Below are 25,512 nucleotides of genomic sequence, written 5' to 3'. Positions count from 1 at the left end.
CCTTCTGAGAGTTCTCCAGACTGTACTCCACAGAGGTTGGACCAATTGACATTCCCACCAGCAGTGCAGGAGGGTTCCTTTGACCCCACGCTGGAAAGTTTCTTAGCACTCTGGGCCAGGCAGCTGCTGGGACTTGTGCACTCAAAAGAGGCTAGCGCTCTAGGAAAGGAGTCAGGCAGTAGCTTAGACACCTAAAGAGCTAAAGCGAGGTCTCCGGACAGGCGCCTATGACCTTACTACGCACGCGCGAACCCTACCAAGGTGGGTGTGGCGCCACTATGACTAGTTCATCGCGGTAGTGCGCGTGCGCGCGCCCCAGCGGCGCCAAGCAGGGGCTAGGGGATGTTGCATCGGCTGGTGGCGGCGGCCGGTAGTCGGGCGGTGGCCCGGCCGCACACCGTGCTGTGGCGATGCGGCGGCGGCCCTAGAAGCGGGGTGTCCGAGATCGGCGTGAGAACCCTCGGAACCGCTCAGCAGGTGAATGGCGAGGCGAAGCCCTTGGTTTTAGCCGACGGAGGCGGTGACTGCGCTGGTACCGAGATGACGCCATCGGGGCGCGCCAGACAGCAGTGGGCGGGAACTCCTGGGAAATCTGATGGCGCGGAGAGCAAGGGGCGAGGTTCGGACTCAGCTGATGGATGAGACGGGGGGCGGGGCCGACGGGGGTCAAAGGGCAGCTACAGTGGCGACCACATCCTGGCCGCGTCCCGGAGGAAGCCCGTGGAGTTCCGCTTCTCCAAATCTGCCTCATCTTGGTTCTGCTGCGAGCCTGAAGTCTCCTGGGCTCAGCTCTCTCCGAATCAGGACCCGGAAAGTTCTGTGGACATTTCCTGTTGTCTGTCCCCCAACTTTTAGGAGCCTGTCCCCAGTGATTCTAGCTAGGGCTGCTGGGGGGTTTTCCAACTACTGTCCTGTGCTGTGCCCTGTAGGCAGATGCTACCTGTTCCTCTGCATTGTAGAAGAAACCTAGTCCCATTACTGGCCAGCTGCTCCCATTCCTCGGTGTTCAACAGGTTTAGATACTTTGAAATGTGAATATATATATATTAGAGACAACAGCTCAACAGTTGAGGGGGAGAGAGGCACCTGCCCCGCTGCTTCACCGCTCTTGAAGCTTTCCTCCTGCAGGTGGTGACGGACTGCTTGAACCTGGGTTCTTGCGCGTTGTAACGTGTGTTCTACCAGGTGTGCCAACACCCAGCCTGTGATTCAGTATTGTCATAAACAATTTTTATTACATATGAGAGAAATTCATATGAGATAGAGAAAAAAAAAAACACCACCAGAGTACAACTCTGATACATGCAGCAACGGGAATCAAACAACCTTCCTCATGCAAGTAGAGAGAAAGATTGAAAGTGCCCATAACACTGAAGCTTCCTTCAGTGATGTGAGAGCCAATCTCCAACACATAGCAAAAAGCAGCACACTATCCAGTGAACTATTTTGCTGGCCCTCCATTTTCCTGAGATTGTTTTATTTCCATATCGATATATTCCAGGGGAATAGTGATCGTATTGGTTTTTTGTTTATTTCCTCTAAATCTAGTGTGGGGTTTAAAAAAATTTTTTTTTTTTTTTTGCCTCTAGGATTATTGCTGGGGCTTGGTGCCTGTACTATGAATCCACTGCTCCTGGAGTCCATTATTTCCCTTTTGTTTATCATTATTATTTTTGTTGTTGTTACTGCTATCGTCGTTGGATAGAACAGAGAGGAGTGGAGAGAGGGGTAAAGAAAGACACTTGCAGACCTGCTTCACCACTTGTGAAGCGACCCCACTGCAGGTGGGGAGCTGGAGGCTTGAACTGGGATCCTTACGCTGGTCCTTGAGCTTTGCGCCATGGGTGCTTAACCCACTGCGTTACTGCCCCCCTTAAAATTTTTTTAAACAACTTATTTTATTGTTTTAACAACATACTTTAGGAGACTGAGATTAAGTAGAACACCAGCTCATATATATGCAGTGCTGGGGAATGATTCTGGGAACCTCAGGTATGCAAGTTCAATGCTCTACCACTGAGAAGTTTCCCCTGCTTTTGAATTTTGACCCAAGAAAGGTATCTTGATTTTCAGATAACAGTGAAAGAGAAAAGTGATTTGTAGGTTTATTTATTTACTTATTTGGTTTGTAGGTTTATTTTATGCCTTGTCTTCAGTAAACTTTTCCCTCTCATCTTTATTTTGTAGATGGTTCGGGTCAGTTTTAAGTTGTTTCTAACATATCAGTGAAAACTCATGTGACATCTCAGCCTTGCAGAGGGCTGTTGTGGTGTCAGCATGTTATGAAATCTTAGATACAACATAGATGTGTAATGAGTGACAACTTCTAAGAAGCTCAATAGAGTTAGTTTTGAAGGTAGAAGTCAGGTGACCTGTTGATTCTGCTAGCCAGGGGATATCACAGCAGACGGACAAGCCAGAGCTCAGTTTCCGGGTCTGCTCTCTTTTGAGGGCTGGTGACTTGTAGCTTATAGGATCTTTGCAAAGGCAGCATTAATCTGCTTTAGGTGCATGTAGTCAGCATTCACCAAGGGGTGCTTTTGTTCAGTAGGCTTCTGTACTGTCATTTCTCATTGTTGTGTGTCATGCAATGAGGAGACCACACAACATGATGGAGTGCTACTATGGTCTCTGTCCCTCATAAAAATATACTGAGGTGATCCCTGAGGTAGTGCAGTAGATAAAGAGTTGGACTCTCAGGTATGAAGTTCTGAGTTTAATCCCTGGCATTAAATGTGCCAGAGAGCTGCTCTGGTGTGTGTGTTCTCTCTCAGTAATTAATCTTAAAAAAAAAATTAAAGTTTGGGAGTCGGGTAGTAGCGCAGTGGGTTAAGCCCAGGTGGCGCAAAGCACAAGGACCGGTGTAAGGATCCTGGTTCAAGCCCCCAGCTCCCCACCTTCAGGGGAGTCGCTTCACAAGCGATGAAGCAGGTGTCTTATCTTTCCCCTTTCTGTCTCCCCCTCCTCTCTCCATTTCTCTCTGTCCTAGCCAACAACGATGACATCAATAACAACAACTACAACAATATCATAAAAAAGTCTAGTATGGAATATATATATATTCAGTTAAAAAAAATTTTTTATGTTTTTAACCAGAACACTGCTCAGCTCTGACTTATGGTGGTGTAAGGGGATTGAATTTGGGACTTTGGTGCCTCAGGCATGAGAGTCACTTTGCATAAGCATTATGCTATCTATCCCCGCCCTTAAACAATTTTTATTATCCGTAATTTTTATTGGATAGAGACAGCCAGAAATTAAAAGGAGATAGGGAGAGAGATAGAGAGTCCCCACCTGCAAGGGAAAGCTTTGAGATTGGTGAAGCATTATTGCAGGTGTCTTTCTTGTTTGTCTCTCTATCTCCCCCTTCCTATCAATTTCTGGCTATCTTTTACCCAATAAATAAAGATAAAAATAAATATTAAAAAAATGTTAAAAAACAAAGATGTTTAAAAAAATTTCTCAGACAAGGAACAGTTAATATTGACATCAAAAAAAACCCAAAAACTGACAACTATCTAGAAAAATTCTTTCCACATTTATGTAGTTAACTCCTGTTTGGGCTGTATTAGGTTATCTGAAAAGTCATGATGCATTTTTTTAATAGAAAAATTTCATGACTTTTTCAACTATCCAATATTTTAATGGGACATTTAAACAGATATATAAAAGCAGCAAGCTAACACCTATAATTGCCACTGTATATGAACACCCCAGGGAACTGCAGAAGCTAATTCTCCCCTTTCAGTGCCTCCAGGGAATCCGCCTTCAGCAACTGACTCTGCGAGGGAGACTGACCTTTTCCCAGTGGCTGTGCTCAAAACCACCCAAAGGTACTTGTCTTTCTTCTTCCGTCATTAGCAGCATAAAGCTCACAGGAATCAGTGTTGCTTTTTCAGCGTCTTCCCCCATACTGGGAGAGCCAGGGGATGGAGTCCATGTGACTGAGATGTCACATGCCTCCCTGCTTTCTTAGCCCCACTTAGCTTTTCCTGTTTCTAGGTCACTACAGCATTTTCTCCATGTCTTAATGGTTTTGATATCTCTGAAGATGATGAAAGAAACATTTTCAGAAGATAGTTGCTAGGTGGAAGGCATGGGGGCCAGCTTTTGTATCTGTACATGTGAGGAAGCCAAGCTGAGGCTCATCTTTGGAAACCAGAACAGTGTCTAAGTACAGATTACAGTGAGCTTGGAGCACATCTTCCCTCAGAGCACAGTGCTGTGACTTGGGGGGTGTGTGTGTGTGTGTGTGTGTGTGTGTGTGTGTGTGTGTGTGTGTGTGTGTGTGTTGGGAAGGGTGGGGGTTGGAAGTGCCTGATTATTCCCAACAAGAAGATAGCCAGGAAAGAGAGCTGCTCCTCCCTCAGTCCTTGTTTGACACTATGGTGCTTTTAAAGTTCTAGAATCCCATTGTTTTTGTCTCTGATGGCCTTAGAATTTCTCTAAAAGGAATAGGAGAAATACATATTCAGAAAAATCAACCACTCCAAAAAAGAAGTAGGGGGGACTGGAGGCAGTAGCACCACACTTGGGTAGTGTGCTGCTTTGCTGTGTGCACAACCCAGGCTAGAGCCTGGCTGGCCCTCTGACATTGAAGGGTGCAGTGCTATAGTCTCTCAGTCTTTCTGTCTTTCTGCCTCTGTTTAGAGAAACACACACACAAATACAGGCCAGCTAATTTGACAGAACAGGCTGTCATAAATTTTCCATGTGGGATTTTTTTGGGAATTTTTTTTTTTTTTAATATTTATTTTCCCTTTTGTTGCCCTTGTTTTAGTGTTGTAGTTATTATTGTTGTTGCTATTGATGCCGTCTTAGTTGGATATGACAGAGAGAAATGGAGAGAGGAGAATGAAGAGGAAGATAGACACCTGCAGACCTGCTTCACTACCTGTGAAGCAACTCCCCTGCAGGTGGGGAGCTGGGGGCTCGAACCGGGATCCTTACGCCAGTCCTTGTGCTTTGTGCCACGTGCACTTAACCTGCTGCGCTACCACCTGACTCTCCCCCCTTTTTTTTTTTTCTAAAGCCTTTGCTAGTTTAGGTTACTCTCCTTGGGTGGGCTCTGTGTTGATGTTGGCTCTCTTTCCTGGGTATGCTTCTGCCATTGGTTGCTTCCTTGAGGGGTGGGAGTAGATCTTCAGTGCTGCTTCAGAATAGCTTTATATATATACATTGAGCAGCACAGCCCTCTTATCTTCCCCATGTGTACAGCTGACCTGCCTCCATACTGGTTTATTACAAAGAATGTAAGTCAACAATGCCTGAAATCAGAAGTCTTAGTGGAAAGTTAGACAGAGTTTACTAGATAACAAAGTAAAGGAAGTAAAGATTATGGCTAGAACAGTGTGACAGATATTACCCTGATGTAACTGCGTGTCTGGAAATACCTAGTGGTACATTCTGTAGTCTTCACCATGACCTGAAAAGAAACCAGAGGCTTGTCTCCTGCCCTTCAGAACACAATGTTGTCATGTTCTAACTCCACCTTTTATGCCCTAGCATCTGTCTTTCCTTTTCCACCGATTTCCTCCAGAGATGCTGAAGTTAAAAAATTGCACATTGGACAGTACTTTGATTTCTGAATCTGCTTTCTCTGAATGTTGATTGTTTCCTGAGATTAGCCTTTTTTTCTCTTAGAAACTGGTGAACCAAAGGATGCTGGACCAGGAGCGGATAGAGGCAAAAGAGGAGAGAAACATGATTTTACTTGGTGGAAGCGACTGCAGAAGGTGTGTGTGTGTGTGTGTGTGTGTGTGTGTGTGTATGGTGGTGGTGGTGGTGGGAGGCCCAGAGAACCTATCACTTTCCCAAGGAAGTAGTCACTGCAGTTGAGACATTGTAGTCTACTTGCTTTGGAATGAGGGGTTTAAAGATGATAAGAAGTGAACTTATTTTGTAAAATACGTGGAGATTTCTATCTGAATTTCTTTATTTTACTATTTTGTGGAGCCAGAGCCTTGCACATGCATGATTTCATCACTTGCGCCATTTTTTTTTTCCGTCCAGACAGAAAAAGAGAGGAGAGACAGTACAGCACTGGGCCTTCTCTTCCCTTTGCTGCCCCTGAGCCTCCCATGTAGTACTGGGTCTCAAAATGGGCCTTTATACATGGCCAAGCAGTTAGTATACCTAGTCAATTGTCCCTCTAGCCCCAAGTGAGTTTTAAAAACTCTAGGTAACAGATAACCCCAGAAAAGATGACCCAAAGACTGAACTTTTGGGGAGAGTCAGCTTTTCCTGGGTGATGTGGTAAGCAGTTCTTGGTGTGCTCACAGACCTGCTGAGCGAAGAAGGCTCTGGCACCATCAGGCAACAAGCCACTTGGTGGAATGTGGAGGAAAAGTGTGGGTAACTTCACTCATAACTGCCTATGAAAAAGGAAATTGCCACTGTAGGGGTGCAAAAACCTATTATCTTACAAATACCTTCAGCAAAAGTCTGTTTGATGGGAGGGGCCCAGAAGGCAGAATGGAACTAGTCTTTGAGTGTGCTAGATATTTAATCTCCCCAGTATGCCACACCCCTATTTTCTCTTTTGATAGAGGGTGGAGGGAGAGGCAGAGAGAGATCTGCAGTACTGTACCCCTTTAATCACTCCTGAAATTTAAACCTTACAGGTGGGAATTGGGGGGCTTAAACTGGGTTCTCAAATATGATAACATGTATACTCTATTGGGTGGTGGGGGTGCCACCATTCAGGCCCACCTCTGCCTCTACCACCCCACCACCCACCCTACCCTCCATACCCATTAAAAAAAAAAAAAAAAAAGACTTGTTGATTGAGAAAGAGAGGGAGACCAGAGCATTATGCAGTGTTGAAGACTGAACTCAAAACTTTTTGTGTATATGTTTGAGTTCTCCTTCTGAACTACTTCCCAGGCTATGAGAGGACATTTGAAGTAAGAGCAAATCCTAGGAGAATCTAACCTGTACAGCCCCCCTGCTTTTGTTTTCTTGTCTTTTTTGTAATGCTCCTAACTGACCTTCCCAGTGTTCTTCAAACTCCTTTATGTTTGTTAAGCTATTTAAAGGTTATACATCAGACCCTGTGATGTGTTTCTCAGCTTTGCTGGGTCTCTCCTGTGTATACAGGAGGAAGGTGTACGTGTCTTTAATAAATTTTTCTTTACTTTTCCTCTTGCCAGTCTGCCTCATTCTTATTTGATCATTTGCCTAATTCTGAAGAACACAGATACAGGATGATTTTTTTCATTTACTGACACCACTCTTGTTTAACTGCAAAACATATCCTTTTCTTCCACAGGGGGAGTTTCCCTGGGATGACAAGGATTTCCGCAGCCTAGCCATTTTGGGGGCAGGTGTCGCTGCGGGATTCTTCTACTTCTATTTTCGAGATCCCGGAAAAGAAATCACCTGGAAACACTTTGTGCAGTATTACCTGTCAAGAGGTCTGGTGAGGAGAATTTACCTTCTGTTTTCCCAGGAAGGAGGTCACCTGTGTACTGGATTTATGAACTGAGCAGTTCCAGCCTCGGATAAATAGGACAGTGTGACTGTTCAGCTACGATTACACATGCTAGCTGAGTGGAGGTCCCCAAGCCATCTAGAAATGCCTGGCTTTATCTTTTGTTAACTTTTTACTTGTAAGCCTTTTTCTGTTTGTCTTTAGATTTCAGTCACATGTCAGAGCTTTTTTTAGTTTATTATTTAATTTTATTTTTATTTATTTGTTAGAAACAAGTTGAGAGGGAAGGGGTTGATAGGGAGAGAGAAAGAGAAACACCTGCAACACTGCTTCTGACCACTCTGAAACATCCCACCCTGCAAGTGGGGGCTGGAGACTTGAATCCAGGTCCTTGTGCACCTTACTCAGAGCTTTTCTTCTCAGTATGCACCTGCCTGCATCTACTTGGACAGGATGCATCAGTGAAGTCTCAGGCTTCACTGTAAACTTATACTGGAGTCTTTGCTCCTCCCCTGCCCCAAATAGCAGTGTGAATATCTACACTTCTTTTGTTGAGGGTATCCGTAGATACCCATTGCTTTCCACTTGGGCCCCTGATGACTCTCTGCAGAGTGAGGAAGGGCTGTGTAGCTGTGGCTGTGCCAGAGTGAGCATTTGTGCTCTGCACGCATTCTAGATAGATTCTGGACTCCATGTCTGACAGTGTGCTGCTGCTGCTTCTGCTTTTGTAAAGATTTATTCTTCTTATTATTTTGTTAATGGGGAAGAACCAAAGCATCACTCTGGCATATAGGGTGCTGGATGTTGAACTTTGAGCCCAACACTTGAAAATCTAAGACTTTATCCACTGGGCCCCAATAAGCTTGTTCTAAAATGCAGCCTGGAGTTCCTCTGGGCCACATCTCCCAGATCACCTTGTGTGCTTTATCATAACTTAAAGTATCATAGGAATAAAACTTTTGCTTAGTTACCCTGAACCCCAGATACACTTCCAGCCCCATGACCTAAACAGATGCTTTTTTAAAAATTTATTTAAAAATTATTTTTTTATCAGAGCACTGCTCAGCTCTGGTTTATGGTGGTGCTGGGGATTGAACCTGGGACCTCAGAGCCTCAGGCAGAGTTTTTTTGTTTGTTTTTTGGTGCCTCCAGGGTTATTACTGGGGCTTCATGCCTGCACTATGAATCCATTGTTCCTGAAGGCCACTCTTTTCCTATTTTTGTTGCCCTTATTGTTATTATTGTTATTGCTATTATTGTTGGATAGGACAGAGATAAATTGAGGGAGGGGAAGACAGAGAGGGGGAGAGAAAGATAGACACCTGCAGACCTGCTTCACTACTTGTGAAACACACCCTCCACACACCCCACAGGTGGGGATCCATTGTGCTTCATGCCATGTGCGCTTAACCCACTGCACTACTACCCAACCCCCAAGCATGAGTCTTTTTGCATAACCATTATGCTGTCTCTCCTACCCTGCAGACATTCTTTTATGAAGTATATTTCTTCTTTAAGAATTAAAAAAAAAACCCAAACAATAGCAATCTCTGTTTTCTTTCTTTTTTGTTTAATATTTTAAATAAATATTTTATTTATTTATTGTTGGATAGAGACAGAGAAATTGAGAGGGGAGGAGAGGTAGAGAGGGACAGAGACAGACCTACAGCCCTTCTTAACCACTTGTAAAGCTTTCCCCCTGCAGAACTCAGGCCTTTGGGCTTGAACTCAGGCCTTTGGGCACTGTAATGTGTGCACTTAACCAGATGCACCACCACCTGGCCCCTAATATTTTGCTTTTAAAAATTATGTATTGGGATAAGGCAGTAGTGCAGTGGGTTAAGCACACATGGTGAGAAGCGCAAGGATAGGCACAAGGATCCTGGTTCGTGACCCTGGCTCCCCACCTGCAGGAGGGTTGCTTCACAAGTGTTGAAGCAGGTCTGCAGTTGTCTATCTTTCTCTCCCTCTCCTCTCTCCATTTCTCTCTGTCCTATCTAACAACAGTGACATCAATAACAACAATAATAATCACAACAACAATAAAACAAGGACAACAAAAAGGAAGGGGGAGGATAGACTTCAGGAGCAGTGGATTCATGGTGCAGGCACTGAGCCCCAGCAATAACCCTGGAGGCAAAAAAAAATATATATATATATATAATAATTATATATTAATAAGAGAGAAAGAGAAGGAGTTGTGTGGTAGCGCAGCAGGTTAAGCTCACATGATACGAAGTGAAAGGACCGGCATAAGGATCCCAGTTTGAGCCCCCAGCTCCCCACCTGCAGGGGAGTCGCTTCACAAGCGGTGAAGCAGGTCTGCAGGTGTCTATCTCTCCCCCTCTCTGTCTTCCCCTCCTCTCTCCATTTCTCTCTGTCCTATCCAACAACGACATCAATAACAACAGTAATAACTGCAACAATAAAACAACAAAAGGGAATAAATAAATATTTTTTTAAAAAAAGGAGAGAAAGAGAGTGTCACTCTGGCACATGAAATGCTAGGAATCAAACTTGGGACCTCATGTTTGACAGCTCAGTACTTTATCTACTGTGCAACCTCCTGGGTTGCCCCCTGCTTCCTTTTAGGGGAGGGAGGAGAGCCAGGAGTTGAACCCAGGGCCTCATACATGTGAATCACCATTAATCTATTCCTTGTGCTTGAAATCTGTTTTAAACCCACTTTGATGTTTTTCGTGTTTATAAAGGAGATGCTTTATTTTTTGCATAGTTATTGCAAAAATTGTTGGGAAGCAGGGTAGCTTGAAGCGCAAGGACCGGCGTAAGGATCCTGGTTCCAGCTCCTGGCTCCCCACTTGCAGGGGAGTCGCTTCACAGGTCTGCAGGTGTCTGTTTTTCTCTCCTCCTCTTTGTCTTTCCCTCTTCTCTCCATTTCTCTCTGTCCTATCCATCAACGACGACACCAGTAACAACAGCAATTAACAACAACAAAAAACAACAAGGGCAACAAAAGGGAAGATAAATAATTATTAAAAAAATTAAAAAAACAAAAAATTGTTGGGGAAATAAAACATAAAGAAGGAAATCATCTGCAGGCTGGGCGATGATGCACCTGTTTAAGTGCACGTAATACTAAACTTAAGGACCTGTGCAAGAATCCAGGTTCAAGTCTCCACTCCCTACCTGTAGGGAGGAAGCTTCACAAGTGGCAAAGCAGGTCTGCAATTGTCTACCTTTCTCTCTCCCTTTCTATCTCCCCCTCCTCTCTCAATTTCTGTCTGTCCTATCTAATAAAGTTAAAAAAAAAATAATGGCCACCAGGAACAGTGTATTTGTAGTGCCAGCAAGGATGACCTTACTAGTATTATTCATTTAGTATTTTATTTTAATGAGAGGGATATGGAGAGAAAGAGACACAGAGAGCAGAGTACTGCTCAACTGTGGCTCAGGCTGGTGCTGAGGACTGAACCTGAGAGCTCAGAGCCTCAAGCATGAAAAGTCTCTTTGCATAACCATATGCTATTTCTTAAGCCCCAGGATGACCTGGTATTGAGATCCTCCTGACCTGTGTTAATACAGAGATGCACGCTATTGTATTTGTTTGTGTTCAATGCAGTGTTGATGCTTTAACCCAAGGCCTCATGTACTGTAAGGCGTACATTCTACCCACTTTACTATTTCCCAGCCCCTGATTGCTATTTATTAAAATGGAGGCAGACTTGTGCCCTAGTCTAAAGGTGTTCACTTTAGTAAGGAAACAAAACAGATCTATTATACATTGTGAGCTTTGACTCACAGCCAAAGTGAGCTTGTAACGAGTTTGGAGAGGGAAGACCACATTGTCAGCTGCATGTTGCTCTGACTGGTTCTCTTTTTCTTAGGTGGACCGGCTGGAAGTTGTAAACAAACAGTTTGTGCGTGTGATTCCTATCCCAGGGTCATCGTCTGAGGTGAGGCGTGGGTTTAAGACTGTGTGTTCCATTGTGAGGTGTGATTTTCTGTTTTCTCAGTAAAATACCTTTGCTGATTTCACTACTCAGCAGCAATTCTTGTTTTTATTTATTTATTTTTAAACTTAAAAAAAAAATTTATTTATTTTATTTATTTATTCCCTTTTGTTGCCCTTGTTGTTTTATTGTTGTAGTTATTATTGGTGTTGTCATTGTTGGATAGGACAGAGAGAAATGGAGAGAGGAGGGGAAGACAGAGAGGAGGAGAGAAAGATAGACACCTGCAGACCTGCTTCACCGCCTGTGAAGCGACTCCCCTGCAGGTGGGGAGCTGGGGTTCAAACCGGGATCCTTATGCCGGTCCTTGTGCTTTGCGCCACCTGCGCTTAACCTGCTGCGCTACAGCCCGACTCCCTTTATTTATTTTTTTAAGATTTAATTAATTTATGAGAGAAAGGAGGAAAGAAAATCATAGTGTCACTCTGGCATATTTTATGCTGAGGAATGAACTGAGGACCTTATGCTTGAGAGGCCAACACTTTATCCACTGAGCCACCCCCCGGGCTGCAGCAATCCTTGTTAATGTGCTTTATATAGTCGACATGCATATGCTGTCTTACTGGTAGAATAGGACCTCTTAGAAGACTCTGATTGTACTAACCCTTTGTCAGAAATTTGGGAGCAGTGTTGCAGCAAGCAGCCTATGATTCTGTTAGGCCAGCACAAAAGACCCTTCTGCTCTGTCAGTCATCCTCAGGGTTGGCACATGTTGACTCTCCATCTTGGTCTCCACAGAAATATGTATGGTTTAACATTGGGAGTGTTGACACCTTTGAGCGCAACCTGGAGACAGCCCACTGGGAGCTGGGTATCGAGGCCCCCCACCAGACATCTGTGGTCTACACCACCGAGAGTGATGGGTAAGCATAGACCCAGTCTGCACTTACGGCTCCACACACAAAATTCAGTGTTAACTTATTTTGGAGTGTGCTTCCTTCAAGCATGTTCTAGGCATCTGCTATGTTTACGTTGGTAGTAAAACAGTTCGGTAACTGTTTTTATTGAGAATATCGATTTGATATTTAGCAAGGCAGGCTTTAAAAAGTGGTGCAATGGTCTGGAAAGCTCAGCTGTGAGAAGGGGTCTGTTGGGAGCACTTCCTGAGGAAGAACAACTCCCCAGTCCCCAGGCCAACTTCAGGTTTAAATCAGGCATGGGTGAAGTGGCACATTTTTAAAATCAGCTGCTCCTTTTTATATAGCAAAACCAAGTCTGGAGCAGCTTGCTGTTTAGGGCCTGGAGGTGATTTTTGGCCTTTCTCCTGTGAGAACATGACAGATGGCTTTCTTGGATTTTTCTAGCTCCTTCTTACGAAGCCTGATGCCCACCCTCCTCCTGGTTGGCATCCTCCTCTACGCTGTGAGGAGGGGCCCCATGGGGGCAGGGCGTGGTGGGCGAGGAGGGGGCCTCTTCAGTGTTGGTGAGACCACGGCCAAGATCTTAAAGAACAACATCAACGTGCGGTTTGCAGATGTAGCTGGTTGTGAAGAAGCCAAATTGGAAATTATGGAGTTTGTGAATTTCCTGAAGAACCCCAAGCAGTATCAGGACTTAGGTGCCAAAATTCCAAAGGTATTGATGTTGGGAAGCATGATGTACTGAGCTCCAAGTCAAAGTCCAAGATCATGTGGTATAGTGTTGACAACTGGCTGGCTTTTGGGATTTTGTACTTCATTAATCACATAGAAAGTGGAAGTTGAATTTGCAGAATAGAACCTTCATGTGTGGTGAACTTGGGGCTATAGTGAGGTTTATTTATTTTTATTTATTTATTTATTTATTTTTGGTTGGTGGGGCATCACCACTCTGGGCTAAGACACCACAATATTGAAACTTCCTCCAGTTGTTGGGGGCTGGTGGGAACTCAAACCTGGTTGTTTACATGACAAAGCATGTACATTCTCAGCTGAGGTAATGTTTATAACTCATGCTGGCCCACGGGTTAGTGTTTTTAAACTATGAGAGTTGGATCTTAGGAGCAATGTGTATTGAAGAGTGTGTTTTTCTTTTAAAGCTTTACTTATTAATGAGAGGTGGGAGAGAGAGAACTAGAGCATCACTCTGACACGTGATGCTGGGGATTGAACTTAGGGTCTCATTCTTTTTTTAAAAAAATTATTTATTTGATACAGAGAGAAACCGAGGTGGGAAGGAAACATAAAGAGGGAGAAAGAGAGACACAATACCACTTCACCATTTGCAAAGCTTCCCCTCTGCAGGTGAGGACCAGGGGGCATGAACCTGGGTCCTTGTGCGTGCTAACATGTGCACTCAACCTGGCACATCATCACCCAGTGCCCATCATTCTTAGAGTCCAATGTTTAGTCCACTGTGCCACTTCCTGGGCCATGAAATGTATTTAAAAAAATTTTTTTTTAATATTTATTCATTTTCCTTTTGTTTTTGCCCTTCATGTTTTATTGTTGTAGTTATTATTGTTGTTATTGATATCTTTGTTGTTGGATAGGACAGAGAGAAATGGAGAGAGGAGGGGGAGACTGAGAGGGGGAGAGAAAAATAGACACCTGCAGACCTGCTTCACCGCTTGTGAAGTGACTCCCCTGCAGGTGGGGAGCCAGGGGCTCAAACCGGGATCCTTATGCCAGTCCTTGCGCTTTGTGCCACCTGCACTTAACCAATGCGCTACTGCCCGATTCCCAAAATGTATTTTTAAAAAATATTTATTTATTTTCCCTTTTGTTGTTCTTGTTGTTTTATTGTTGTAGTTATTGTTGTTATTGATGTTGTTGTTGGATAGGACAGAGAGAAATGGAGAGAGGAGGAGAAGACAGAGACGGGGAGAAAAAGATAGACAGACACCTGCAGACCTGCTTCACTGCCTGTGAAGCGACTCCCCTGCAGGTGGGGAGCCAGGGGCTCAAACTGGGGTCCTTACACTGGTCCTTGCGCTTAGCACCACGTGTGCTTAACCCGCTGCGCTACTGCCCGACTCCCATGTATTTGTTTTTTATCTGTCTCCTTTATGGATCTGCTAACTGGAAAACAAGCACACACACTTAGATTTGTGTGTGTGTGTGTGTTTGTGGGGCTATTAAAGTGTCAAACTGAGGATGTAGGTTCAGGAGGGATTGAAACCTGGGTGTGTTACTAAGACCTGAATTAGTGAGTTTATTATTTATTTGTTTGTATTGGTATTGTTATTGTTGTCGCTGGGATATCACTCTGATAAGGCTCCCCCCCCCCCCAGAGAGACAGGAAGGGTGTGGTTACCACAGCACCAAAGCTTCCTCTGATGCAGCTGGAAGTTTTGAATATGGGTCTAATGCATGGCCAAGCAGTGCACTACTTAGATGAGCTATTTTACCAACCCTTAGTTTTTGTATTATATAAATTGTGTATTTGTACAGTAGAATACAGTATGATAGCAAAGATTAAGTACAGAAATTAATGGACATAAGTTTTTTTTAAAAGCATGGTAAAATCACATTTTAGTCCATCACTGTGATGTTACTAACTCCCTCTCCAAATTCCTCAATGATTGTGACTACTGTGAAGAATCAGGTGATGAATGTTTACTCAGAATCTAGGGAGAAGCCCTGATGTGGATTCCAGATGTATTCAGGAAGGAAAAGACAGGTGATAGATGGGAAGACACAGACTAGTGGCCTTAAACCAGTGTGGCCTTCCTTGCTAAAAGCATGCACATGAAGGTGGGATGGCACCTCAGAGCAGGACGGACATCATATGGTGAAGGGAACCCCTTTGTTCTTCCGGGAGGGAATGATGAGTGGTAGCTGGCTGTTTTTAAGAGTAGTCTGATGGGGATAGGCATTCAGGCCCTTCCTGAAGAAATAACCTGGTCAGCTGTGTGGGAGATACTGAGGACTTTTATTTTCTGTATTTTAGTGTATAATGTTTGAATTTTTAAAAATATTTATTCCCTTTTGTTGCCCTTGTTTTTTTTTTTTATTGTTGTAGTTATTGTTGTTGTTATTGATGTCTTCATTGTTGGATAGGACAGAGAGAAATGGAGAGAGGGGGAGAGAAAGATTAAACACCTGCTTCACCACCTGTGGGGAGCTGGGGGCTCAAACTGGCATCCTTATGCCAGCCCTTGTGCTTTGCGCCACCTGCGCTTAACCTGCTGCATTACCACCTGACTCCCATGTTTGAACTTTTTATGTTGACCATGCATCATTAATTCTATTCATCTTAAGATTGAGGGTGAGAGGCAGAGGGAGAGACAGGAGGAACTCTGTTCCAGTGCATGCTAAGCTCCCACTGTGCACATGTTTCATGTGACCAAGGGCTTGAGCCTGGATCCTTGAGCATGGCAAAGAGTATACTGTACCAGGAGAGCTTTCTTTTATATACATGTGTGTATATATATATATATATATATATATATATATATATATATATATATTTTTTTTTTTTTAATATTTATTCCTTTTTGTTGCCCTTGTTTTTTTAATTGTTGTGATTATTATTATTGTTGTTGTTGATGATGTCGTCGTTGTTGGATAGGACAGATAGAAATTGAAAGAGGAGGGGAAGACAGAGGGGGCGAGAAAGATAGACACCTGCAGACCTGCTTCACCGCCTGTGAAGCAACTCCCCTGCAGGTGGGGAGCTGGGGGCTCGAACCAGGATCCTTATGCCGGTCCTTGCACTTTGCGCCACATGCACTTAACTCGCTGTGCTACCACCCAACTCCCCCAGGAGAGCTTTCTTTTTTTTTTTTTTTTTTAATTATTCCCTGTTGTTGCCCTTGGGTTTTTTTTATTATTATTGTTGTTGTAGTTATTCTTCTTGTCGTTCTTGGATAGGACAGAGAGAATTGGAGAGAGGAGGGGAAGACAGAGATGGGGAGAGAAACATAGACACCTGCAGATCTGCTTCACCGCCTATCGAGCAACTCCCCTGCAGGTGGGGAGCCAGGAGCTCGAACCGGGATCCTTACCCAGTCGTTGTGCTTTGCACCACCTGTGCTTAACTTGCTGTGCTACCTCCTGACTCCCCCAGGAAAGCTTTCTTCTGGCTCCTGACTATACATTAATTTTATAACCAGGGAATATGTGAAAGAAAACAAGTGACAGGGAGGGGGAAGATAACATAATGGTGGTTTGTTATGCAAAAAGACTTTATTTTATGCCTGAGGCTCTGAAGTTCCAGGTTCAGTTTCCTGCACTAATGTAAACCAGAGCTGATTTGTGCTCTGGTTAAAAAAAAAAAAAAAAAAAGAAAACAAGGTACCTTGGCTGTGGTGCATTGTGTAAAGCATTGAACTCTCAAGCATGAAGTCCCTAGTTTGATTCCCAGCATTGCATGTTCCAGAGTGATCCTCTAGTTCTTTCTCTGTCCTCTTCCTCCCTCTCATTAATAAATAAATCTTATGAAAGAAGACAAATCTTGGGCAACAGGTATTGTGCATTTTCTGACAGGGAGTCCTGTCAGTGTTCCCCTAATGTTTCCATTTATGTAGTGCCTTCCCATTAAGTGCCAGTGTTTTCTTTTCATTTCAGGGAGCCATGCTGACTGGCCCTCCTGGTACTGGCAAAACACTTCTTGCCAAAGCGACAGCTGGAGAGGCCAATGTGCCTTTCATCACTGTGAATGGGTCAGAGTTTCTAGAAATGTTTGTTGGCGTTGGGCCAGCAAGGGTAAGTGGGTTCTTGCTTGCTGATGAGAGGAATAATTCTGGGCTCTGTGTGGGGCCTAGTGATGAACACAGAGTGAGCTACAGGTGTGCAAGGGGATGCAGGTGGCCTGGACTGTACCACCGAGGTGGGGCTGGGTCCTGCAGAGAGGGCTGACATTGATAAGTTGTGTCAGTCTTCTGCCAGTAACAGAATAGATTCTTGACTCCTGTTTCAGGTTCGAGACATGTTTGCAATGGCCCGAAAAAATGCACCCTGTATCTTATTCATTGATGAGATCGATGCAATTGGCAGAAAGCGAGGGCGTGGACACTTTGGAGGCCAGAGTGAGCAGGAGAACACTCTGAACCAGATGCTGGTGGAGATGGACGGTGAGTGGACGTGGGCAGGAGCCTGTACCAGACCTCACAAGACCCTCCTCCAGCCTCTCATTCCTATAAAGAACTTTCTTGGGGGAATTCTTGGTTATCTGTTCTAAAGGAAGGATGCTCTGTGGTTAATATTCTATGCTCATCAGTAATTTGAGGGGAGAGGTACCCAAACACAGGAGACTGGGGGTGAGGAGTCACCTGCCTCTCTGGGGAAATGGGCAAGGTGCATGAGGCACAGCGTTGGTCCCATAGGACAGTGTGGGTGCAGCCCTGTTACTTCCACTTTGAGGCTGCTGCCCTTCTTTATGCAGATCTGCGTCCCTCACTTTCTACTTCCTCCCAGCCAAGAGTTAATGCACACTGATTCTGGCTCAATGTGTTTAATAGCCTGTCAGGAAGTGTCTGGGTATTGATGCCAATTTCTGAATTTGGTGAAGCTCTTTTGGGACCTTAATAACTTTTATCTTCATTCTGACTTTGGGCCTATGATCTTTATGTGTGATTACTCACAGAACAGGAAGCAGCAGAATCAGCACAGGAAGGAAATACTTGGGAGGAGGCAAGGGAAGGGTCTGCAGCCTCAGAAGCCCCTCTGCAGGGACCAGGTGTGAGTGCAGCCAGCCCCCAGGGTTCTCACTGGAGCTGGTTATGTCAGTGCCCTCTGCTCAGCATGTCCCAAATCCCAGCCTCTCAGGAGGAAGGCTAGTGCTCTGCACAGTATAGGGACAGGGAACCCCTCTTATCAGAGAATAGTTCTAGGGTCCAGTTCTAGATGCAGCCAAAGACTTGTCAACAGGCATTGCTGAGAGAGATCGTCAGGCTTATTGTGTTCTACACAGAGCATTTGAAATGAAAAAATTACTTTAAAGCTATTAGATTATGTTTAGTCTCTCGCAGTAAATCTGGGTTTCCTCCCTGTTTGGAGATCTGGAGGGGCTGACTAGGAAACTAAATAGGTGGAGAGGGAATCAGGGTCCTTACTTCCTACCCCCACTCCCCTACTTGCCAGATACTTGTTTATTTCCCGGTAAGGCCACCAAGATCTGGGTGGATGTATACAATACAGTGATGCTGCCATGTTGGGAGGTCCCCCTCCCCTTCCAGGAGAAGGGCAGGGGAAGGGAGGACTCCATGTGATATCCAAGGCTTGTAGGAGCCAGTTAGTGAATCTGACTAGGGCCCATGCTCTAGAACCTGCTGTGGGTTCCCAGCTAGAAGAATATCTGGTCACCCCAGTGAAAATGCCTGTCGGCTTAGCCACATGTCTGGGAGTCTCAATACTATTAGTTTGGCACTGCTTGGTTTCCGCCTGTGAAGAGTCAAAGCAGTCGTGGGCATGCGCATCTGTGCAGTGAGGTGTGAAGCTCAGGTATGTGTTTAGGGTGGGCAGTGGCCTCAGAAAATGATGGGCGTGCAGGAGGGAGCTAGTTGGCAGTGTTTCTAGGACCCTAGGAAGAGGGAGGACATGAAGAGTGTGCTGCTGACTGGGAGTCACCTTCTCTCCTGGGCAGGCTTCAACACCACCACCAATGTGGTGGTGCTGGCTGGCACCAACCGTCCTGACATCCTTGACCCTGCCCTGATGCGGCCTGGCCGGTTTGACCGTCAGATTTATATCGGTGAGTACTGGTTGGGCACCTGGATCTTCTCCCTTTGAGATTAAAAGTTGGATTGTAATTTATTATTATTATTATTATTATCATTATCATTATCATTATTATTATTTTTTTTTACCAGAGCACTAGTTAGCTCTGGTTTATGGTTGCATAGGGATTGAACCTGGGACTATGGAGCCTTCAGCATGATAGTGTGTTTGCATAACCATTATGCTCTCTACCCCTGCCCTGGGTTGTATCTTTGGCTGTGTGTTAGGGGTAGATTTTGTTGTAGAGCTGGGGGACTAACATTTTGAAGGAGCCCTAGGTTCTGTCTTCAAGCTTTGGGAGACAAAAAATGCTGCTTTGAGGGTTAACATGTCACCACAGTCACATGGGGAATAACATGGCAGGTATATTTTCTCCAGCTTTTATCTCTGTGCAGTACTCTAGACACTTAAACAAGTTGAAGAGAATGTTTACAACTTCCTTCACACTGATGACCAGTGGTCTTCATGTCCCTGACCCTCTGCATGTGAGAAATCGTTGGTCCTGCTGGGACTTGGTGCCTGGCAGCTGTCTTTGATTATCACTGGGTCAGGATTGTAGGAGTTGGATTGGTGTTAACCAGAAGCAGCACGGTTAGGAAGGTGTTCAAATGTTTGAGAACCAAGTAGTGGCGAGGTTCAGGTGATCTCCAGTTTGCTCCTGGGATCCATGGGAAGTATACAGAAAGCATGGCTTCTAGAACCCAGAGCTATACTTACGGTTTTTGTCAGGTGGCTACCAGTAACCTACTTGCTCAGTGTCTTCTTTCATTGTTAGGCCCCCCTGACATCAAAGGCAGGTCCTCCATCTTCAAAGTCCACCTGCGTCCTCTGAAGTTGGATGAAAGACTCAGCAAGGATGCTCTAGCGAGGAAGCTGGCAGCACTCACTCCTGGCTTCACAGGTGAAGGAGGGTTGGCCAGGCTGCACTGCCTGCCGCATGTGGGCATGGAAGGCGGATCCCGGGGTGCCCAGCAGCCTTGTAGAACTTTCAGTCAGCTTACAGCTCAAGGACCCATTTGAATTTCTTGTACTGATCACAAGTATGTCAATAGGTATGCAGTGTAAAAGGTCAGTCTGTGACAATAAAAATGAGGAAAAAACTAATAGTCAAATAATCTTGTCAAAGAACGATTGGCAGATTTACAGTACCTGTTTGAAAACATACTGCAAAGATTTCAGTAGTGGGGCTGGCCAGTGGCACATCTGGTAGAGCACACATGTTGTTTTAGGCAAGGACATGGGTCCAAGTCCCCTCTCCCCCACCTGCAGGAGAAAAGCTTGATGAGCAGTTAAGCAGGGCTGCAGGTGTCTCTCCCTGTCGTCCCCTTCCTTCTCATTTTCTCTCTGTCTCCATCCAGTAAATAGAAGCTTCAGTAACAAGCAGGACAGACATAGAACAGTAGAACAGAATAAGGTCCAGGTAAATGCTCGAACAGTTGTGAAGACTAGAATTAATCTATAAAGCTCTTAAAAGAAACCATGGAAAAATAAATAAATAAATAAATAAATAAAAGAAACCATGAGAGAAATCTTCATTACCTTGGATTTGATAGTGGTTTCTTGAAGTTGATAAAATTATACCAAATGCTTAAACAACAAATGAAAAAGAAGTTGAATTTCATCAGAATTAAAATTGATTATTCCAGGAGAGCAGAGTGAAAAGACAACTCACAGAAAGGAAGAAAATACTTGAAAACCACTCAGTGCATCTCTCTTTCTCTCTGCCTCTAGGGCTATCATAGGGGCTCAGAGCCTGCACTATGAATCCACTGCTCCTAGCAAACCCCCCCCTTTTTTTTATTTCTTTATTTGATAGGACAGAGAAATTGAGTTGGGAGGGAAAGATAAAAAGGGAGCTAGGGGGTCAGGTGGTTGTGCACCTGGTTAAGCACATTTACAATGTGCAAGGACCCAGGTTTGAGCCCCTGGTCCCCACCTACAGGGGGAAAGCTTTACAAGTGGTGAAGCAGGGCTGCAGGTATCTCTCTGTCTCTCTGTTTTCCCTTCACAATTTCTGGCTGTATCTATCTAATAAATAAATATTATAACAAATTCTTATTAAAAAAAAAAAAAGAGAGAGCCAGAAAGATACCTGCAGTACGAAGTTTGTGAAGTGACTCCCTGTAGTTGGCGAGCAGGGGCTCAAACCCAGGTCCTTGTGCATGGTAACATGTATGCTGCCTGGCCCTCCCAATAAGGTTTTAGAATCTGGAATATATCAAAATATTTTACAACTCATCAACAGAAATAATACAAATTAAAAAATGGCAAATGGACTGGGGGAAGTAGCTCAGCATGTAGAGCACAGTATTAGTATGCCTGAGGCCCTACGGCCCAGGGTTAGTCCTTGGCACAATCATAAGTCAGAGCTGAGTATGATCTGAAGTATACACTTGAGATAGCTGGGTTTAAAGTGGGTAGGTAAATTATACCTCAGTAAGCTGTGTAAGAAAAGAACTGAGCAAATGGCTGACAGGCAGTGCCTATTCCTTACATCCTGTTTGGCTCTGGTCTCTGCTGAAGACTTTCTGTGACAGACTCTCTGAGGCTTGCCAACAGTGGGCTGTTTCTTCTTTCCCCTGTCAGGTGCTGATGTTTCTAATGTTTGCAATGAAGCAGCCCTGATTGCTGCCCGCCACCTAAGCCCTTCCGTTGAGGAGAAGCACTTTGAACAAGCTATTGAGAGGGTCATTGGAGGTGAGTGGGGAGGACTGTGTGTTTGTAGTTCATCTATGGTGAGTGCATCCAGGGGCCCCCAACTCCAGTGGGGTGCACAGGGACTGTGGCTTGCTTTCCAAACTAAAATTTGGGACTTGGAATCTGCCCAACAGCTTTTGTGTTCCTTCTAGTGTGACTTGACACTGATTTCTGCTAGGATTGGGTGGTGATCCAGTGTTTCCTTGGGAGCTTCCTGTGAAACTGTTGGAACTGTCTGTGTTTTTGGCAGGGAGGAATGTTTGTTTATGTGTGAACTTCAGCTTGGGGGCAGTTTTCTGGTGTCCCATCCTCAGCTTAGCAGCTCAGGGACTAGTCAGTGGTCAAATGAAGCTCACTGGTCCAGGATGACCAGTTGTCATCCAGCACCATGCTGCCTTGCCTTTTCATTGGAATATAATCAGAGAAGTGTCCCCCAGAGCTTCTTGCAGGTTATCCTGGTGACCCCAGTAAACTGAGCAGTCATGAAGTCATAGTAAGCCCATCACCTTCTCTATACAGTCCCCCCCCCCCCATTTTCTGGGTTGTAGGAAGACGGCCAGACTGTCTTCATGCCTCTGTATTAAGCTACATTGCGTGGCGGAACACTCTTCTGCAGAACAGCAGCAGAGTGGCATCTGGTGGGGGCTGTCCTGACTAAAGAAACAGGCTCTTTGCAGCTCTCACATACCTGCTTCCCAGCTCTGCTTCCTCCTTTGCCTCTCACTTGCCAGGGAATTTGATTTGTAGGCCTCGAGAAGAAGACACAGGTCTTGCAGCTCAATGAGAAGACGACCGTGGCCTATCATGAGGCTGGCCATGCAGTGGTGGGCTGGTTCCTGGAGCATGCAGACCCTCTGCTGAAGGTCAGTCTCATCCTGAGCTTTCGGGAGAGGGGGGAGGCTTGGGGCTGCCGCCACCCCACCCCCAGCTTATTGCTCAACCTCTGGATCTGGGGCATCAGAAAATTGTCCATGTATACCCCGTGGTTATGTGGGCAAACAGCTGAGGTATCAGTCCTTCTGCTTGTCAATATCTTTGATAATTGGGAATTTATCAGGGGGGTGGGTATGTATAGATAGGAGACCGTGGTCCCACTTGATATTCTAGAGCTTTGAAGTCAGACGTGTTGTTTCTCAGTATAGATGGGTGGGTGGGAGATACCTTCCACAATGACCTTCAGGGAACCTGGTCCATTGGTAATGGGACCTAGGAGTCCCCTTGCTCCCATGTTCTTGTAGACAGACTGGGCTGGTAAGGTTGGTCCAGGGTGTTCCTGCTGTGGTGGTGGCAGGGGGCTCCACTTGGGGAATGATGAGGGCATTACCACCTATCTTGCAGGTTTCCATCATCCCCCGTGGCCGGGGCCTGGGCTATGCACAGTGCCTGCCCCGGGAGCAGTACCTGTATACTCGAGAGCAGCTGTTTGACCGCATGTGCACCATGCTGGGAGGCAGAGTGGCTGAGCAACTCTTCTTTGGGCAAATCACCACAGGGGCCCAGGACGACCTGAGGAAGGTCACCCAGAGTGCCTATGCTCAGGTAACAAATGGGCAGTCCCTCCTACGCCAGCTCCAGGAGCCAAGTCAACCAGGCTCACTCTTGCTGTCTCACTTCCAGATTGTGCAGTTTGGGATGAGTGAGAAGCTGGGCCAGGTATCTTTTGACCTTCCCCGGCAAGGTGAGGTTCTGGTGGAGAAGCCATACAGCGAGGCCACGGCACAGCTCATCGATGAGGAAGTGAGGCATCTCATCAGCTCTGCCTATGAGCGGACCCTGGACCTGCTGACGCGCTGCCGGGAGCAGGTGGACAAGGCAAGTGGCCATGTGCTGTCAGCATATCTGTTGCCAAGGCCATCCGGTTGGGGCTCACTCATGGTGCTTGTCCTGGAGAGGCCAAGCTGACTCCTTCAGAGCCTGACAGGTTGCTGTGATTTCCAGGTGGGCAAACGACTGCTGGAGAAGGAGGTGCTAGAGAAGGCTGACATGGTGGAGCTGCTTGGCCCCCGGCCTTTCGCCGAGATGTCTACCTACGAGGCCTTTGTGGAGGGCACAGGCAGTCTGGATGAGGACACATCCCTTCCTGAGGGGCTGAAGGACTGGAACCGGGGGCCAGAGGAGGGAGGCTCCGAGCGCCATGTGCAAGAGAGCCCAGCTTAGTGGCCTCAGCAACACACAATTAAAACATGTGAAACTACAAATAGTGTTTTAGATGAGGGCACCATGAACCCATAGGGTTCCCTGCATAGAGGGAACTGATAAGGTAGGTAGTGGGCACCCTTAGTGGGGTAGCCAGTATGTGGGTTCTGGGTGCCTCTGTTGCTCTTTGAAAAGTTCTTTTGGCTCGGTTGAGAGATTGGCAGTGTTTGATGAAGGGGCAGAATTAAGAAAAGGAGATAAAAGCCAGTTACCTAGAGAAAGTAATTTTTATGGAAAACATTTAAAAACTTTTCCTTCTTTTATTTATTATTGGATAGAGACAGAGAGAAATTAGAAATTGAGAGGGTAGGGGGAGATAGAGGAAGAAAGAGACAGAGAAACACCCGCAGCCCTGCTTCACCACTTATAAGGCTTTCCCCCTGCAGGTGGGGGCCAGGGGCTTGACCCCCCAGTCCATGCACACTGTATGTAATACGTGCGCTTAACCAGGTGCACCACCACCTGGCCCTGAAATATTAGGCTGTTTGTTTGGTTTTTGCCTCTAGCTTTGGCTGCTTCCTGTTGTGTGAAGACTTGCAAAGGCCCTGGACTGGACTTGGAGTCCCTATTAATTACCTTTTGTTCCTGGTGTCATGGGAGCTGCCAAATATGGGAGACATTAAAAAAAAAAGAAATTCAGTTCTAGGTGGTGAGCACTAACTAGATCGCTGACACTTTAGGTTTGATCTTGGGTCTTGAGAATGTCAGTCAGGAATTGTAGGGTTAATGGGTTCCTACCTCTACTTCTCTAGGTGCTGCAGTTAAAACAAACAGGTGTCAGTCACTGCCTTGGGATGGTGGGTATCTGGGTCACTGGGACAACTCAAGACCCTTGGTGACAACTCTTTCTTTGGTGATGAACTGGTGTCGGGAGGGTGGTAACCCTATTCACTGCCCCACACACCCACATCACACCTTGGAATTTGGTCTTAAAACCATATATTTTGGGGGTCGGGCGGTGGCGCAGTGGGTTAAGCACATGTGGCGCAAAGCGCAGAGACCAGCGTAAGGATCCTGGTTCAAGCCCCCGGCTCCCCACCTGCAGGGGAGTCGCTTCACAGGCGTGGTGAAGCAGGTATGCAGGTGTCTATCTTTCTCTCCCCTTCTCTGTCTTCCCCTCCTCTCTCCATTTCTCTCTATCCTATCCAACAACGAATTGCGTCAACAAGGGCAATAATAATAACCACAACGAAGCTACAACAAGGGCAACAAAAGGGGGGGAAAAAAAGGCCTCCAGGAGCAGTGGATTCATGGTGCAGGCACCGAGCCCAGCAATAACCCTGGAGGAGGAAAAAAACAAACAAACATATATTTTATATATGTATGTGTGTATACACACACATACATTTTGTTTGTTTGTTTTATTTAATTATTTAATGAGAGAGATACCTGTGCACTACTCGGCTCTGGCTTATGGTGGTACTGGGAATTCAACCTGGTACCTCAGAGCCTCAGGCATGAGAGTTTTTTTGCATAACCGTTATGCTATCTCCCCAGCTCTGGTCTTAAATTTTCCAAAATGTGCCACCACGGAAATGACATAGTTTGATTCTGGCACTCATTTGCCAGAGTGATG

At 45.5% G+C, this 25,512-nt stretch overlaps 1 protein-coding gene across 2 annotated transcripts; it reads left to right on the top strand.

Annotated features, from left to right (window-relative positions):
* The first annotated feature begins 288 nt into the window (after positions 1 to 288).
* LOC103121233 (AFG3-like protein 1) lies at positions 289 to 24,575 on the top strand. 2 transcript variants are annotated; one of them, XM_016191832.2, is made up of 16 exons: positions 289 to 477; positions 3,749 to 3,833; positions 5,644 to 5,735; positions 7,271 to 7,420; positions 11,278 to 11,346; positions 12,142 to 12,266; positions 12,708 to 12,978; positions 16,893 to 17,030; positions 17,245 to 17,398; positions 18,910 to 19,017; positions 19,819 to 19,944; positions 21,630 to 21,740; positions 22,488 to 22,603; positions 23,079 to 23,279; positions 23,358 to 23,552; positions 23,679 to 24,575. In XM_016191832.2, the coding sequence occupies exons 1-16, from the start codon at positions 343 to 345 to the stop codon at positions 23,895 to 23,897; spliced, it is 2,295 nt and encodes a 764-aa protein (XP_016047318.2). In that variant the 5' UTR covers positions 289 to 342; the 3' UTR covers positions 23,898 to 24,575. The 2 variants fall into 2 exon arrangements, with proteins under 2 accessions (XP_016047318.2, XP_060040951.1); XM_060184968.1 differs by lacking the exons at positions 3,749 to 3,833; positions 5,644 to 5,735.
* Positions 24,576 to 25,512: the final 937 nt, after the last annotated feature.

The sequence above is a fragment of the Erinaceus europaeus genome, chromosome 2, assembly GCF_950295315.1.
Source record: "Erinaceus europaeus chromosome 2, mEriEur2.1, whole genome shotgun sequence".
Lineage (NCBI taxonomy): Eukaryota > Metazoa > Chordata > Mammalia > Eulipotyphla > Erinaceidae > Erinaceus > Erinaceus europaeus.
This window is presented reverse-complemented; position numbering and strand designations above follow the sequence as displayed.